The sequence below is a fragment of the Nylanderia fulva genome, unplaced genomic scaffold, assembly GCF_048542155.1.
Source record: "Nylanderia fulva isolate GAGA-0341 unplaced genomic scaffold, ASM4854215v1 Scaffold128, whole genome shotgun sequence".
In the NCBI taxonomy this organism is placed as follows: Eukaryota; Metazoa; Arthropoda; class Insecta; order Hymenoptera; family Formicidae; genus Nylanderia; species Nylanderia fulva.
Window position 1 is genome coordinate 46019 of NW_028189496.1, and position 19158 is coordinate 65176.

The window sequence follows — 19158 nt, forward strand, 5'->3', positions numbered from 1 at the left end:
CTAGAAAATATTCTTGTACAGTCTCTTTCTTTTTCATCCTGCGTTTCTCTAACATTTTGTGTAGCTGGGCGCTGGTAATTTTAGTGGCAAACTCTTCCGTCAATGCATCCTTTAGCTTCTTCCACGTCTTGATAATTCCTTCGCTCTGTATGAATAATTTGGCCACGCCTTTCAGCGATCTTTTTGCGAAGAAAACCTAACCTTATGTAGATCAATCGAACATGGCAGCGGCTTCCTCAAAATCGTTAATCCAGCGTTCAACTGGATACGAATCGGTTCCACTAAATGCACGAACCGAATCCTCCACATCTCTATAATTTAAGATAAATTGTTTAGCGTCGCTATTTGCATTTCTTTGCCTCCTACCTCTTTCAGGTCGACGGTTGTTTCCTCTTTCCTCATCGGCATCGGCATTCTCGTCGTTGATCTCGTCGACATCATTCTCGTCGTTATTTCTATCATCCATCTCGTCGTCGTCGTCCTCTCCGTCATCCTCGTCCTCGCTGCAAACTGATCGCAAAGACCCGACGTCCATCAGAGCCCTCACTATCCGCTCTCTCAGCTGCTCGGCATTTCCGGTGTATGCAATGCCAAGAACATTACAAATTGATATCAAATCTCCTATTGAAAATCTCACAGCATATTGGAGCTTAGCTCTAAATTTGGCTGAGTCGTCGTTGAATTCGAACCCGCGAAATTCTCGCAGTCGCCGTCGATTATTCCTATCTCCATCTATCTATCGCGATGCTGCGGCAATTTTTTGTTTAATTGCAGATATTTGCCCTAACTTCTCCATAACTTCGTCTATCGATTTTGCTTTTGCAAACGGCGATTGGAGATTTTGCGTTAAGCTCTGGAATATTCTCGGTCATACATACGTTGTTCGTCTATCTTCGTTCCTCCTTAGGATTCGCGAACGCTCTCGATCCCTGCTTACTCGCTGTCTATCGTCTATCTTCGTTCCTCTTTTGGATTCTCGAGCACTATCGATTCTTGTCCTACGTCTTCTTCTCGTCTTCCGCCTCTCGTCCTTCGTCTCTCGTCTTTTTCTCGTTTTTCGTCTTCTTCGTCTTTCGTCTTATCTTCGTTCCTCGTCTTTCCTTCGTCCCTCGTTCTATCCTCGTCTTTCGTCTTTCCTTCGTCCCTCGTCTTTCGCCTTTACTTCGTTTCCTATTCTTTGAATTTCCTCATTTCTCGTACTTCATTTCATACAGTCTTTCGGCTTTCCGCTCTTCCTTTCGGGCACTCATTAACACTTTCTCTTCGAATTGTTTTGGCACGGACGAGCCCCCAATAATTTATAGGATTCTAACAGAGACACTATTTATGATTTCAATCTGAATGTATTTCGGATCTCATTTACAAAGTTTCGGAGATTACATGCTCGCTCACTCGTCACCTTGTTCACGGGTCTATCCTCTTATTTATTTTCGCTTAGTGTTCGCTCGATCGACAGACTCGTTCGACGTTCGAATAACAACTGCCACGTCCTTCGCATTCGCTGTTTTTAGTTTATTGTTTTTAATCTATGTATTTTTATTTTGTCATCATGTTTGTTAAACTTGTCCAACAGATAAAAATGACATCGCTTGGAAGTCTTTTAAAATTATTTTAATTACGGACGTTTATAAGTGTTATAATAGAATTAATTACATTTTACATTTAAACTGTAAGTGATATACTATCGGTAGAGTTAAAAAATTTTAATGTTTCAATTTTAAGAATTTTTTCTTATTTTTCTATAAATTTTGATTTTAATTTATATGTGGTATGACAGTTTAACTTGGAAGTCATTGCATCGGTTGTCTTCAAATGGATAGTCTTTCGCCAACCAACGAGGAATATTGTTTGATGGATTGCCGATTTAATACTTAACAGAACAACAGAATTTCGGTATTCATGTAATTTGGAAGGATTTTTTTGGACTTCTAATCGAGTTATTTTTATTTATATATTGTTTCACTTTATTGTATAATTCTTATATTTTATCAGCTGTTTTGATGTAATGCATCATTCGCTCATAAATATCGATTTTTTATTTGTTAACTGAAGAGGACAAAGTATACGAAATGTTTGACATTGCAATTTTTTTTTTATTCTATCCTATTTGATTCTATTTTAATTTATTTTATTTTATTTTATTTTATATTATATTATTATATTTAATTAATTTATTCAGATGACTGTATGATCTCATAATTAAATGAATTAACAATTAAATTATATAGATTTTATGTTTTTATAATTAATGTTCTCGTTTTCTGGCCTTATTATGTGTGTTTCTTTTGAGTTTAAATTAATATATGTTCTTAAAGCAAAAATTATAGTGCTGAATAATTTTATACCAATTATAAGGATACTTTTTTTTGAAAAATCTATACTACGCAGAGACAGTATTCATTTGATGCATTTTTAATGTTTATACAGAAAGGTTAAATATATATAAAAAAAGAAGATGCTTTACTAAAAGTTTCCTTTACTTATTTATATGACATAAGAATAAAATGTTTATACACATTATTCTTAAGATATTATACCGATTATGGGGTGTTTTTTTTTTTTGAAGATGTACAAACAAGGAATGAGATACAATACATCAAGCATGTAATTATCTCTCAATTACACTCTGTATAACTATACATATATAAATTTTCAGAGTAGTCGATGTCGATATGTTGACTAGGAATAATGCGCGTATTATACATCAAACCATCGCTACAATTTGATTTAGTAATCGAAATCATTTATATTTAGAGTTGACAATTTTTTCAAATATTGTTTTGGATAAATTTTTTTGTATACATGCAGTATATATAGCGGATTTTAGCACTTTACTATCTTCAGATAGTAGCTTAAGTTGGATGTCTCCTGCAATACAGGAATGTCGCAACTTGATTTTCGCAGACTTCTTGCCGTACCAAGTCACCTATGTACAACTTGATTTGAAAAAAAGCTCCCTGCAATATTAACCTTTAGAGGGCGGGAGTGGTCGATATTTCGACCACCCAAGGCACACAAACTATTTGATGTTTACAGCCAAAATTTGGTGTGTTTATTAAAGAAAAAATAGTGAAAAAAATCCTGAAGGCATCCTTGACTTTGGAAATTGCCATTTCAAGGTCAAATTCTTTTTTTTCGCTATTTTGGCCTCAAAGTTCGTATAGCCACATTATTTATGCGCTAAGTGCGAAAAAATAGTACTGCGTATCGTAAAACCTAACCTAACATTTTTCACTATTGGATTGCATAAGGTAAATTTGCTGCAGATCGCTACTATTGATTCATAATCTATTACGATTAGAATTCTTGCAGTACATATTTTATTTGTTACTATTATTATCATTTTTTTGACACTATTATCCAAACATTTTATCAGATTCTTATCTTTGAAAAATGACTGAGGTCAAGGATGATTTTTTCCAATATGTTTTTCGTATTCAGAACATCAAAAAACATGAATATACCAACTTTGAGGCTGAAACAGCAAAAAAAAATTTTTTATATTGGCCTTTACGTTACGGCTTAAAGTCCTGGGGGATGTGTCAAATTTGTGCTTAATAGAAAATCCGCTACTGTTTTATATTAAAAAAAAAAGAAACAGAGAAAATTTTTCAATCGATTACATAATCAAATTGTATTACATAGTCTTTTTCATAATGTATAGAGCTAACTATGTCTTAATTTTATAAACTTTGATTACAATCTTCTATATAACATCGGATATGTCTTGAGCAGATAATGCAATTAACAAAGCTGGCGGGATAAAATGGGAGCAAGAATATTTGTGCGAGAAAAAGTCAAGTTTTCTTCTTTATAGGTATCGTAAAGATCCTGATTCATATATTTAATAGATGATCATTAAGTATCAACGCATTCGTGTTTAAATGTGTCATGATGTGTGATCGTAGCAAGAAAGACAACTAACAATGATCCGTAATTGACAACCAACATTTTTTTACAAATATTTTATAAAAATAAAAGAATTTTTGGATTTACATTTTCGTAGAAAAATTTAATATTAAAAAAAATTAGTTTCTCTTATTTTATAAATGAATGCAAAATTTGTCTTTTTAAAACAATAAACAAATTAATTTTAATTATATATATATATATATATATATATATATATATATATACATATATATATTATATGTTCCTTATAATTATATTGAAATCAAATAAACAATTGTGTTTTAACAACAATTCTTTGTATTGCAATCCTTGTAATAGATTCTACAATACTTATGTCTTTATACTTTAGATATAACCCAGCAAACGCTAAGTAACAATTATATAACTGTTAGTTATAATTTTCCACTGAACAATGTACCATAAATGCAATATAACACGTGTGTTATATTGCATTTACATTGTTGAGTGGAAAATTATAACTAACAGTTATATAATAATTACTTGGTGTTTGCTGAGAACATATCAAATATGTTGCGTCAATTATTGTTTATTGTTGAGTTTATTTCTTTACTACAAATCAGGATGTATAATAATGTGGCATTTCTTCCGAAAGTGCATCTAGAAAGTGGATCTAGTGAATTGTAAAAGTAATTATGACGCCTAATGTGCCACATAAATACACGTATTTTATATTTCAATCGTATGAATCAACTATATACACACACGTAGATACGTATAACAGCTCGACAGAATATACTCGTCATGCAATAACCTTCCTGGCAAAAACTTGTCGATCATCAACCATCAAATAGTTTATCAGTCTATATTACGCATTAAAATAAATTAACAATAAAGACAAGAATAAATATACAAGATAAGTATATATGGTGTCCCATTTTCAATAGTCAAATATCTCGAAATAATAACATTTCAAAAAAAATGTATTTTAAACACAAGTTGTAGAGAAGTACATATCCCAGCAAACACCGATATATAATTGTTACATTGCTATAATAAAACGGAATATAACAGCCCATACAGCACGTCTAAATATAAGTTACATTATAGAAACGTAACATAGTTTCAGTTTCAATTGACATGTATTAGATACGTATTTGAACGAAATGATGAAAGCAAATTTAGTTTCAATTTGCTTTCACGGAATGATGAATTATAAGCTTCGTATAAAACGTATCTGACATGTATCCAAAAGGTAACAAATTATGTCGTTTGTTATATATTAAAATGATATCAGTTTGGTATCGGTTGTGCATTTGACACAAATTAGATCTTCATTTCACATGAAAATATACGCCACATTGGGTCACAAATTCGCGGGAAATCAGAGCATATTGCAAGAGTTAGATGCAAAATATAGTGACGGTGGGTGAATTTCTTGTAAGTTTGTGACTATTTGAATTTTCATCGATAGTTATAATTATAGTGTGTATTGCGAGCTCTGCGATAGTAGTGGAATACTCCGAATTTCGGAGCGGATATTATTACCAGCAGCTACATAACTTGCGTCAGTATAGCTGATTCATTTTCTTATTTAATTCTAAGGTAAAACTTTTTTAGTAAGTAAATATATATATATTATGTATCCTTTCTAAAAAAGATATGTGTGTATAAAATATATATATAAAATATATATATAAAATATATATATAAAATATATACAATATAATGGGAATCTCTTATGAAGGTTAAATAAGTTAATTGTTTTCTTAAAATATATATTTTTTCACAGCATGTCTGATAACAAAAGAAAATATTCGTCGTACTCAAAACGTCATCGTAGATATTTAGTTGCTACTGAAACACAGAATGATTTGGACAGATTCCGATATGTAGATGATAATGATGATAATGATATTCAATTTTGTGAGGATCTTGAAGGAGTTACGGCTATTCATCATTCTTCTACCGATAACTTGCACGCTGCTAGCTCATCATCTTCTCAATCCAATAGTAATTGATGAAATTATAAATAAACTTGATAATAAAAAGTACATAATCAGTTTTGTCATGATAATTAATTAGATTTTTTTTCAGGTGATAATCCTCCATCTAAATCTGATCTGGCAAATAATGAATCTGATTATAATATGAACTCTGATAGCGATACCGAAAATTGTAGTTCAGATGATGACCCATTATCTGATGACAAAGGTTATGGATGTGACTGGTTCGATGAAGACAACATCAATGCTGCAGGTAACAGATATGAATGTCACGACTCATGATAAGTAAGGATGGGATACAGAGTTCTGAATTTATGTCAGATTTAAAGTGGTGGGCAATAAAATACAGAATTTGTTTGAATGCAATTAGTGACCTCTTACAAATTTTAAAAAAACATATTCCAATATTATCATTTTTGCCTAAAGATGCCAGAACTTTTTTAAGAACACCGCGTGAAAATAATATAATTAATTTAGCAGGCGGATTATATTGGCATTGTGGTTTACGTAATTTTATTGAAAAATTAATAATTGACTATGATAAATTAGCACTCCCATCAAATATTGATTTAATTTTAAACATAGACGGTTTACCTTTAGCTAAGTCCTCTAAAGTTTCGTTTTGGCCTATTTTAGTATCCGATATTAAGTTAAAGAATGTTTACATGGTAGGTTGCTATTATGGAAATAGCAAACCAAGCAGTGCAAATGATTTCATGAAAGAATTTATTCATGAATTAATTAGTATAAATAATAAATTGCCTATACAAGTTTCACTTTATGCAATTGTTTGTGATGCTCCAGCAAAATTGTTTTTATTGTCCACCAAAGGTCACATCGGGTATGACAGTTGTTCAAAATGTTACATTCAAGGCACGCATAAAAATAGTAAAGTTTGTTTTGTTGAAAATGTTCCAAGTCGTCTTCGAACTGATACAGATTTTCTTGAGCAAACAGATGTAGATTATCATAAGGGGGAAACAATATTGACAATAGTTCCTAATTTAGGTTTAGTGACAAATGTACCGTTAGATTATATGCATCTTATTTGCTTGGGAGTCGTTAAAAAATTATTGATTTTATGGATAAAAAGACCTTTTTCGGTACGTTTAAATTCTACTCAAATACAAAAAATTTCAAAATTATTAATAAAAATTAGAGAACGAACTCCTATAGAATTTGTAAGAAAACCAAGAAGTCTTAACGATGCTATGTATTGGAAAGCTACAGAGTTCCGCCAATTTTTATTGTATACAGGACCCGTAGTGCTAAATGGATTTATACGGCAAGACATCTATATCAATTTTTTAACTTTACATGTAGCTATATCAATTCTTATTAATCCAAAATTAATTAAAAACCAAAATAATATTTTATACGCTGAAAAACTTTTGACACATTTTGTTAAGTCATTTCAAATTATATACGGAGATCAATTCGTAACCCACAACATACATAATTTATTGCATCTTAGTAGAGATGTTCAGAAATTCGGAGCATTAGATGAATTTAGCGCTTTTCGGTTTGAAAATTATTTGCAAATGTTAAAAAATATTTTAAGAAAATCAGATAGGCCTTTGCAACAAGTTGCGCGACGTTTTGGGGAAATGCATGCATGCGAATATCAATTCCATTCAAAATTAGATAATCAATCAAATACTATTTTGAAAAACAAACATTGTGCAGGCCCTCTGCCGAATAACTTAATTATGCAAAATAATCTTAATCAGTACAAAATTCTTAAAACCCATTTATATTATATAAATTGTAAAGAGGACAAAAATAATTGTTGTGTATTAAAAGATGGATCTAATATTTGTGTTGTAAATATTATTCAATCACAAAATCTAGAGATATTTATTATCGGAGTAAAATGTAACAAACTCAATACGTTATATTCTTTACCATGCTCTTCTGGAAAACTTAATATTCATATTATTAGCAAAACAACTGAAATGTCTTTGTGGCCTATCACTGAAATTGAAGGAAAAGTTTATAATTTACTAAACAGTAAAAATGAAAGCATTGCAATTCCCCTATGTCATGCCGGTGTATAAGCTTTAAGCTTTTAATTTTAAATGATCTTTTAGTTCTTTTAATCTACTGTTTGCTCAAGAATTACAAAATTTTTATTTTTAAATTACTTAAATTTATATTTATATATAATTTAATAAATTACATTTATATATATATATATATATATATTTTAATAAGTTACATTTATATATATATATATTTTAATAAGTTACATTTATTAATATGTATCATAAAAAGTAATAAAAAACAAAGCATGTATTGTGTCTGTGTTATGTATGTGCCTTAGCATGTGACTTGCTGCATTCTGCACAAGCACAGGTCTGAGAAAACATAAACAATATTGTGTGTGTCGTTGTTATAATAATGGTGTTTTGTCGCTAAAATCTGAATGGAATAATAGTGCAAACAATATAGCATTGCGCAGACCGCTAAACCATTATTTTTTTCATGATCTGATACTTGCGGAAATGATTAATGAGCAAGGAAGTCAATGGAAAAATGTTGGCAGCTCTTCCGATCAAACACAAGATGTAGGACCAAATCTAAGGCTGGCTCAAACTGTTAAAAACAGAAATAAATTTAAGTAAAATTAGAAAAGTTAACTGTACATGCAATAAGCATACATATATGATATACTTACCTTAATTATGAAAAAGGTAAAAATCTTCTCTCGACCGTACTGGCAAATATTATTTATTCAATCACAATGTTTCGACCCTTCTTGTGATTGAATAAATAATATTTGCCAGTACGGTCGAGAAAAGATTTTTATCTTTTTTAAATTCTGTCTAGCGTTTCTCAAATATCTACGTTCTTACCTTAATTATGTCTAAAATTGAACAATTGTTAATTTCAAATATGCAAAACAAGTCTCAGCTGTGAAGTCAAATGTTCGCATCTTTTGCTGCATATTGTAATCTGAGTAACAGCTGATAAGTTGTGAAATGTGTATAATACAACATGATTATTTCGTTGAACAAAATTGCCATAATTCCTATAATAAAAATATACACATAATATAAGAGTAATAGTATGTCAGCACGTGACTTGTTGCATTTTGCGCAAGCGCAGGCCTGAGGCTGCGTCCCATTAGATTGCATCATAAGTATAGAAATATTTTAATTAGTTTAAACTCGCGTGACGCAACGCGCTCAGTGGGAACAGTGTTGTTAGACGGGCTAGGTTTTTTCGCGCATGCGCATTGAATGTAGTATTAATGAAGTAGTCACTCGCATGAAATGGGGTCCTGATTTCCCCCTCTGTTTAATTTTTCTTAAATTATTGAAAATTTTTTAAAATAATTAATGAATCGTATAATTTTTATTATAAATGTAATAAATTTAATTAAAAATGTTAAATATAAACATACAATAAACAAATAATGAAATTATAAAATATATACATATACGTGTACCTATGTTATAACATACGTAAATTACGAGTTTAGTTTTTATTTATACAATTTATAATTTGAATTATTGATTAATTTTAATATACATAAATTATAATAATACACTTTTATATTACATATATTGTAATAATTTATTTATTTTTACGTACGTTCAATTTATCTGTTTCCTGCGATTCCGCCAAAACTCCGTGGTCCAGGGTCTTGGTCCATAGTTGCGCGCGCAAACATTATACGTTACTGTAGTCGTCATGGTTACGTCACGGTAATACGCGCATGCGCGAAAAAACCTAGCCCGTCTAACAACACTGAGTGGGAACGCAGCCTTAGAAAACGAGACGCCCATAACCTCTGTCGTCTGCCGCCTGTGTATTCCAGGCGCAACGGGCGCATGTACACTTTCCATTTACGCATTATACAAGATACGAGAGGTCAGTAGATTCTCTAATGTTTAACAATAATTATCATCGTTATCGTTACATCGTCGCGCATGTATTTCGACATATGAAAATCGCCTTAAAGTGCCTCTTCCAAAATATATATATTTTTTGTGTATGAAGAACGAAGAACATTCACACACGTGCGTGTATATTGCTGCATATTATATTATACAAATTTGGTCTAAAGTATTCATTGAAGGTACGTACAATATTTTAACATATTTAATACATAAGGCTGGCGTCCCATGTATTTTTCGCGGAAACCGTATCGCGTAATTAATGAGAGATACATTTTTCTGTTATGCAGAACATCTTTCAATGGTTACGCGATACGCGTTCCGCGAGAAATACGTGCCATGGGATGTCAGTCTAAGTATAAATATTTGATAGAAAATTGATAAACAAACTTTATGATTATTTTCTTATTTTATTATGCTTTTCAGATGGCATTTCATATTGTACAATTTGATGATGGTTTGGCTCTTGTGCCAACAAATTGGTTATCAACAAATCAAACATCTTGTTTCTATCCCATGGGCTATACGAATAGAAAAAAACTACATCAAGCTATAGCAAATGCAGAAAATCCCAAAATAAATAATAAGAGTGCCAACTGGGTTTTACACGATGTAAAACGTTATTTTTCATCTGCAGGTATATTCATATATATATATATATATATATATATATATGTATATATATGCCCATATTCAGCGCTTTTAAAGATATTAATGTGCTTTTTTGTCATTTGATCTTTATTTTACATTTAATGAACAATAAATAAAGAATGACAAAAAAGCGCGTAAACATCTTTAAAAACGCGTTCTGAATATGGCTTATATATAATTTACATGATCTATGTATTGTAGTGGATCCAAAAATAAGGACTTAAGCAGAAGAGTGGCACCTGTTGCTGTGAATGGCCTCTGGTCAATTACAACGTGACCAATTAGGTGCCACCGAAGCAGAATGGCTAACTCGTAATTTCAAAACATTATTTATGTCTTAAATCCTGTCTTGAAGTAACGCATAATACTGTCTTGTTTCTTGCAAACGCTAGAGATTTCAGACACAAGACAGTAGTGTGCGTTACTTTAAGACGAAGACTTAAGACATGAAAACAATGTCTTGAAATTATGTGTCAGCCATTCTACTTAAGTCCTCAAATGAATCGAACAAAAAGTAAAAATCTTATAATTTTTTTATCTTAATGCATAATTATTTGATTCTTTATAATTTAACGAAATAGAATCGAAATAATAATTTACATAATTTCATTTCAATTATATATTATAATTCTAATTACATATATAAATATGTGGAATTATTACAAGTATATGAAATGTATTATATTATATATATATATATATATATATATATATATATATATGATTTTTATGAAAATAACTAATTTTTTTACAGATACATTTGAAAAAGGGATGGAAAAATTGAAATTTGCTGAAAATATATCAGATTTGGACTCTGATAACAATAAAAAAAAACCCATCATTCTAGACACGTTGTAAATTTTGAAAGTGATGACAGTTCAAGCAATGATTGCGCTGATGAGCTACCTTCTACATATCACAAGTTCGATCATTTTCCGGACGATTCACAATTTAATAAAGATAGCGCTACAACATTTAATTCTGATTCAAGAATATTAGCAAGTTTCAGCTGCCCAGTTATTACTGAAACTGATGATAGAGTTGGAAACATTATTTTATCTAAAATAAAAGAACATAAAAATGTTTCACAAAAAGAATCCACAGTATTATTGAATAAGCCTGCAGTAGAACAAAATATAGAATATAAAAAAAACTGTTAATCTCGGCTCGAATTATTGTGTTACAATAAAAATAAAATATCGACGGCAATCGGAGCCTATGCGGATGACATGCACAAAATTAATAAATTAAAATGAGATCTCAAATCAAACTCATTTATTAAATTCTAAACGTTTCGACCCACTTCGGGTCTTCTTCAGTAGAATCCGCAAATAAATTAAATATCATTCTCCTCCCTATTCAAACCGTCCGGCCGTCGGAGTGTCTCCCTAACGGTGACCATCGTCAGGAAGGAAGCAGAGCCGTGACTCCCTTACCAACACCCGACAGTAAAAACAGAGAGAAGACGATGCTACACGTGACACATCACTCTAACGACTGGTCGTCGACGACCAGTCGTTAGAGTGATGTGTCACGTGTAGCATCGTCTTCTCTCTGTTTTTACTGTCGGGTGTTGGTAAGGGAGTCACGGCTCTGCTTCCTTCCTGACGATGGTCACCGTTAGGGAGACACTCCGACGGCCGGACGGTTTGAATAGGGAGGAGAATGATATTTAATTTATTTGCGGATTCTACTGAAGAAGACCCGAAGTGGGTCGAAACGTTTAGAATTTAATAAATGAGTTTGATTTGAGATCTCATTTTAATTTATTAATTTTGTGCATGTCATCCGCATAGGCTCCGATTGCCGTCGATATTTTATTTTTATTGAAAATATAGAATGTACCAATTCTACTACAAACAGTAAGTTTATATAATTATTTGTATCTATACATTTAAAGAATAATATTTAGAATGCATATATATATATATATATATGTATGTATGTTGTATATGTAACTTTATACAGTTTGGTTTCTGTATAATTTCAGAAAAGGAACAACTCCCGTTAAGACCTTTTAAAAACAAAGATGCAGATTATAATACCAATAGTAAGTTTTCATTAATCACTTAGGTCCGATTGCACCAACGTTATTTAAATATACATGTGTCTTTATTTATTTAGAAAGAAAGATAAAGATAGATACATATTTAAGTCTCGCTTAAAGCAAAAATAACGTTGGTGCAATCGGCGGGTTTTATACGTTATACGTAGTATATTATATTCATAGAAAATTGCTTGACAAGTCTTTCTCTCCAATGACTTTTCTCTACCTCGAGTATTATTTCGACGTTGCCAGCGTCTCGCGTTTGCCAATACAAAAATATTCAACTTTAAAATAGTTAACTTTCTATTTGCATTCTTACTTAGCCCCATCTCTGATAATGTAATATTTATAATATTTAACATTTCAGAAGGATTATCAGAAGTTTTTAGAAAGCTAAATAAGTTACTCCAGGAGGTCTATATAATGAAAGAAGACATCGCAGAAATAAAAGAAAACGTTGTACTAATAGATCCAAGAATGATAACCGCAGCGAAGGTTTACACATTGTTAACAGGAAAGTTATTGATGGAAAAAAAAACTTTATTGAAACGTTGGATAATCTGGATATACTGGAGAGTGCTTTAGAAGATACTGAATATTTCCAAAAAGTTGTAAGAGCAGTTTATATAATTTATTTCCATAGATATATTAATCCATATATTAATCAACATATATACATTAATTAATTCCATAAGAATTAATACATTTTAGTTATCATTATTACTATTACTATTAAATTTATTACAAATATTTTCGGAAATAACTTTATTTCAGGGTACAGCTCTTTGTCAAATTGGTGGAGACAACGTAAAAAGTATTACACGAAATGTCCTGTTTGAAATCCTGTCAAACAAAATTGCGGCAGGCTTCAGTTGGGCGGGAGTCAGAGGGAAGAAGAGTTTCAAAGATTTACATATAACCAAACTAGTTCGAGGTAAATTTTACACATTTATATACTCATTTTAAAAATTAATTTTTAATTGTATATAATGTGATATATATTGTATATTTTTTGTAGTTGTGGTGCAGAGCCAGCGAATCAATACGTCAGAAACGGAAATTGACAATGTTATTGGGAAGTGGTTGGTCCAAGCCCCGTTACGATGCAAGAGAGAAATGTATGTATATAATTTATATTTGTATACTTATTATGATATTAAATAAATATATAATATATGTATGTACAATATATTTTTTAAAAATATGCAATATTTTTAATTTTGTGTTTCAGAACGAAGATCAACAAACCAGTGAATTCAAAAGACAACAGTGACGATAAAAATTCTGATCTTTAGCATTCTGATGAAATCTTATTCATCAATGATTTGATACCGTATTCAGAGTTAAATAGAAAGTTATAGTTAAAAAAAACATAGTTTATTTTTTGTTGTAATCTAATAAAATTATATATACTTATGTTTTACGCAATATAAAATTAGTTGCTTAAAAATTTTTAATAACTGTGTAACAATTTTACGTACAAAATGTACATTCTATAAAAAAATTTCATATGTATATGTTATATATATATTATTTAAATACACATATTCAAATGTACATTTTACATTATAAAATTTCTTATACCTAATTTCTACCTTCTATTAATTATATTTCTTTATCTAAACGAAAAGAATTATAAGTTTCAATTATTGACGAAAAACTGTACAAAACTATTGAAAACCGAAGTTTTTAAATTATATATAGCAGTATATATATATATATATATATATATGTTTATATGTTGATGGTTGAATATTATATAGTGTCTATATTCTTTTTCATAGAGGAAGTGCAAGCATTATTTAATTATCAATCATGTAATTTTTTCGTAGGAGCGGAAATGTATATAAAAAGTAAAAATTTCGCGTAAATTCGACAAATAGGAATTGTTATAAATTCACGTAAAAGTTTTCACTTTTTACATTTACCCTAAGACGGAAAAAGTAAAAACTTTTACGTGAATTCATTAATTCTATTTGTCGAATTTATGCGAAATTTTTAATTTTTACATTTTCGCTCCTACAAAAAAATTATATGATTAATAGCCAAATATATTTCAGTTACATATCTATTGCGTACCAATTACATTTTTGAAATATTGCAGTTATATATTTATTGTTGTAAGTATGTTACGCAACAATATTACACTTCTGTTACGTATCTGAAATAAACTACATTTCATGTTATGAACGCGGAGATTGGAACTAATTTGAGCGGTAACGGACACATATTTATTTCATATCAAATACATATCTGTAATGATAACCATTGTTATCGTCTCGTAACAAATATCTCTCTGAAACTAATTTGAAACGTATCCCTCGCGATTCGTACTGTATGGGAGGTAATATAACGTGTATGTTACATGTAACATCCATGTTAGTTGTAATTTCCCACTCATAGATGTAACATTTTATTATAACATATATTACATTGTAGTCATATTGTAATTATATACCAAATAGCACATTGATGTATTGATAAGTCAGTGCTATCTTGGGATATAATGGCAATATAACTACAATGTAATATATGTAATATTAAAAATGTTACATCTATGAGTGGGAAATTACAACTAACATATACGTTACATGTAACATGCTTAAGTATATAACATTTATATACTGTGTTTACTGGGATAGTATCGTGATCTAGAATTACGCTTGGATAATGTTTTTCAAGGTCATTTAGAAGTTAGTATTTTTTTTTAATAAAACCACCATATTTTTGTATAAATTGATTTCACATGAATAGTTTGATATTTTAATTTGATATAATTTTAGATAAACTATAAAATATTTTATAAAATATTCATTCTTTGATAATCTTATTTCAATATTTTGATCTATACAAAAGAATGAGAACAATCAATTGATGTAAAAAAAGTACTATTCATTAAAAAAATCAGATTGACCTTTAAATGACCTTGAAAAACGCCAAATGATTTTGTAATGATCAAGGCTAATTCTAGATCACGATATTAAGTCCCATTTACAATGCTACAACTTTTATTAATACCCAGCTAGCAAAATGATACAAACTTTGCACAAAGATTGCGGTAAACTCGAGCAGGCCTTTGTAGCAAAATTGCGACAAGGTGTGTCCGCATTAAGCTGAGTTTTTGCTGGCAAGCATCATATAACGAAAAGTTTTGCCGTTAATTTGTTCGAAATATTTAGACAAGACGAAGCAAGGCAAATGTTTGCCAGAAAATTGTTGTTAAAATTAAAGCAAACTTTACCGCAAAGCTTTAACGAAACGTGATTTTATCACTCTTGGCTAGCTGGGTACATTTTGTTCTAAAACCTCGTCATTTCGAGTTATTTGACTGATCAAAATAAAATGCGGAACTACTTTGTACATAACATTATTTTCTACAAAAAAATCAATTTTATTCTTTTCATCGCTTTTAAAAATATATTTGAAACAGTGATTTTTTTGCTGATACGAAATAAAAGGCATGCGATATCCTTCATAACAAAAAAGAAACATTTGAAGTTCGACGTGTATCTCGCGATAATCACTTTTCAGCTTCATACCTCTGTAAACGCAATTTTATACACAATTGTTACAATTTCTTTGTGCGTGTGTTTAATCTGATGTTATTTCGAAAGACAACTTTATCACAGTACATACAAAATAAAGTGCACCATATATATGGTATAATGTAGCCTACGCATAAATAAATATTACAAACGCAGTATCCAATATCAACATTCACAATAAAAAAAATTTCAATCTCTTTTAAAATAAAATATAAAATTCAATTTTTAATTAAATCAACGTTTACTATAATATATAATTATATTATGCAATTTACAAAAATAGCAGAATACTCCGAATTTAAATAACATATTTATAACAATTTATAATGCCTGTTCTTATCAACTTGGAACATAAATATAATAATCAATTTTATTTATTTTTTTATTTATTGTTAGATATAAATTAAAATTAAAATATACTTTATTTTGTTTGCGTTATACATATAGAAATTCAGAGTTAAACAGAAAAGTAATTGAGATGATCTACGTCACTCAAACTTTTAAAATATGAAATAAATAGCATTGTTTATACATTTAATGTTATTTAAATTATGTTTTATTTATTCAATTAATAGCATTTTTAATAATAGCAAAGTTATATACAATGTATATAATTAAGATTTAAATTTAAACTTTTTAAACGAAAGATTAATTTTTTTATAATAAAAAAACTGATAAAGAAACCTTTGTATAAATGTTAAATATTATGTTTTTATCACCCTTAAAAAAGGTAAATTGAACCAAATTTTATACAAATGTAGGCCATTTTTAAAATAGATAGATTTTTAAAATTATTTATCTATTTTTAAGTAAATATAGATTATAGAAGAAATTATAATTATTTTTTATATGTGTAGAAATAAAAGTATTACTGACAAAATGTAAACGGAAAAATATTTAATATAAAGAGTTCTTCCTTTGAAGCAAAAACAAAGAGGCACTATTTAAGTTATTTAAAACATATATATAAAGAACTAAGAAGTCACCAGTCAATAATTAAAAATGTTAATAATTTCGTCAACCATATCTGGCTATAAATACTATTTATTAAACTTTACGACGTTTCGGCCATGGGTTTCGGCCCTTATCAAGTGCTATAACAATTGATATATAATTAAATTATGGCTTGATAATAAACTCATAGACATAAATACTTATAATTTTTTAAACACAACTAATGGTAATTTACCACGTTGTTATGGGTTACCGAAAATTCACAAAATTGACTTTCCATTGCGTATCATAGTGTCATCTTTATATAGTCCATTATATTACTTGTCGACTTACATACACGATATACTGAGTAAATCTATTAAGAAACCAAGATCATATGTTAAGGACAGTTGGTCCTTTGTGAAGAGCATTAATAACATGTTAATCAAGGACGAGGAATTATTAATATCGTTAGACGTTGCTTCCTTGTTTACGAATATCCCTAAGGAATTAGTAATCAAGGGAGTAGAAAAGAGATGGAATGACATCATGATCAATACGACTTTCAACCTCTCTCAATTTTTATATGTGATCGAGTTTATCGTGGATTCGACTAGTTTTGTTTTTAACGGTCAATATTATGAACAAATTTATGGTAGTCCTATGGGGTCTCCGCTTTCACCAATATTAGCTGATATGGTGATAGATGATCTAGAGACTGAGTGTCTGGAAATGTTGGGTTTCGAAACTATGCCGTTTTTTAGATACGTGGATGACATTTTCACAATTATCCCTCAGGGGTGTGTTGATGAAATTTTGTCAACTTTTAATAATTATCATCCCAGATTAAAGTTCACGCATGAGATTGAAAATAATAACATGATTAATTTCTTAAACACTACAGTAATTAGGAAAAATGGCAATTTCTTAACTAATTGGTTTTTGAAGCCCACAAGTTCAGGCAGATATATTAATTATTATTCCAATCATCCGTTTAAATATAAAAAGAATACTATTTTCAGTTTAGTTGATCATGCGGTGATGCTATCTAATGAATGTTTTCATCAAGCGAACATCCTCAAAGTAAAAACGATATTGATGAACAATGGTTTTCCTTCGGACATTGTCAATAAGTTCGTAAAAAACAGATTAAAATTACTTAGTACACAAAACAACGATGATTATATTAATAATAACAATAATTTAGGCAGTGCGAAATTTAATCATGTTATAAAATGACCTTATGTCAAAGAACTCAGCGATGATTTGACGAGATTATTACAAACTACGGGTATGCAAAGCGTTTACAGTATACCGAAGAAATTAACTTCTTTAATTAAACGTGTAAAAGACCCTATACCTTTAAAAGAAAAAACAGAAGTAGTGTATAGAATTAATTGCAAAAATTGTCCTGCATCATATATAGGTCAAACTAAACGACAATTAGGCACACGTGTAAAGGAACATTTTAATAACATCAAGGTACACAGTAGTAATTTTTCGGTCATTACTAATCATAAAATTGATATGCGACATGATTTCAATTGGTCTTCGCCCGAAATTTTACATCATGAAAAATATGTTAGAAAACGAGAAATAGCGGAGATGTTTTTCATCAAGAAATTTGACAATAATATTAACTTACAAAAAGATACTGACAATCTAAACAATGTCTACGAAAAATTAATAAAGGTCGTTTAGTCTGATCTAGTATATAAATACCATAGTTCCGTATTGACATATTAATATAGTTAGTTCGTAACACATTATCATGACAGTACATCACGTCATGACCTAAGATCAAACAAGTAGTGTTATTACAATAATGCGGTATTAAGTAGGTTGGTATATTAATATTTAAGCACCTAATTTGTATTAATCTGTAATATTATTAATTTAATTATATATCAATTGTGATAGCACTTGATAAGGGCCGAAACCCATGGCCGAAACGTCGTAAAGTTTAATAAATAGTATTTATAGCCAGATATGGTTGACGAAATTATTACCATTTTTATTTAAAACAATTAAATAGACATAAATTATGATATTTTATATATTCAAGCATGTTTGTAAATTCCAAAAGTATTTTAATACTTAATTTAATAATAAAATAATAATAAAATTTTTTATAATTTTTTTAAAATTTTATTTTTTTATTTTCTCACAACATCGTGTATTAAACTTAAAATTTTCAAAAAAAT

The 19158-nt window shown here is 29.6% G+C and overlaps 3 protein-coding genes and 1 pseudogene across 4 annotated transcripts; 3 read left to right on the forward strand and 1 right to left on the reverse strand.

The window, feature by feature from the left end:
* Positions 1-318: 318 nt before the first annotated feature.
* Positions 319-796, reverse strand: LOC146724499 (uncharacterized; annotated as a pseudogene).
* A 3563-nt stretch (positions 797-4359) lies between these two features.
* Positions 4360-8895, forward strand: LOC114932803 (uncharacterized). 2 transcript variants are annotated; one of them, XM_029305205.2, is made up of 4 exons: positions 4360-5489; positions 5663-5883; positions 5968-6129; positions 8397-8895. In XM_029305205.2, exons 2-4 carry the CDS (start codon positions 5664-5666, stop codon positions 8498-8500), a joined length of 486 nt encoding a protein of 161 aa, XP_029161038.2. In that variant the 5' UTR covers positions 4360-5489; position 5663; the 3' UTR covers positions 8501-8895. The 2 variants fall into 2 exon arrangements, with proteins under 2 accessions (XP_029161038.2, XP_029161037.2); XM_029305204.2 differs by having other exon boundaries at positions 4360-5475.
* Positions 6082-8062, forward strand: LOC146724500 (uncharacterized). Its single transcript, XM_085479683.1, has one exon. It carries the CDS (start codon positions 6143-6145, stop codon positions 7931-7933), a length of 1791 nt encoding a protein of 596 aa, XP_085335809.1. The 5' UTR covers positions 6082-6142; the 3' UTR covers positions 7934-8062.
* A 718-nt stretch (positions 8896-9613) lies between the features above and the next one.
* LOC114932804 (uncharacterized) lies at positions 9614-14033 on the forward strand. Its single transcript, XM_085479688.1, is given in 12 exon segments — positions 9614-9960; positions 10069-10124; positions 10205-10415; positions 11184-11283; positions 11421-11469; positions 12204-12291; positions 12420-12479; positions 12844-12929; positions 12932-13087; positions 13251-13410; positions 13495-13594; positions 13708-14033. Coding segments are annotated over 12 exon segments (1215 nt in total). The 5' UTR covers positions 9614-9875; the 3' UTR covers positions 13772-14033.
* The last annotated feature ends 5125 nt before the right edge of the window (positions 14034-19158 follow it).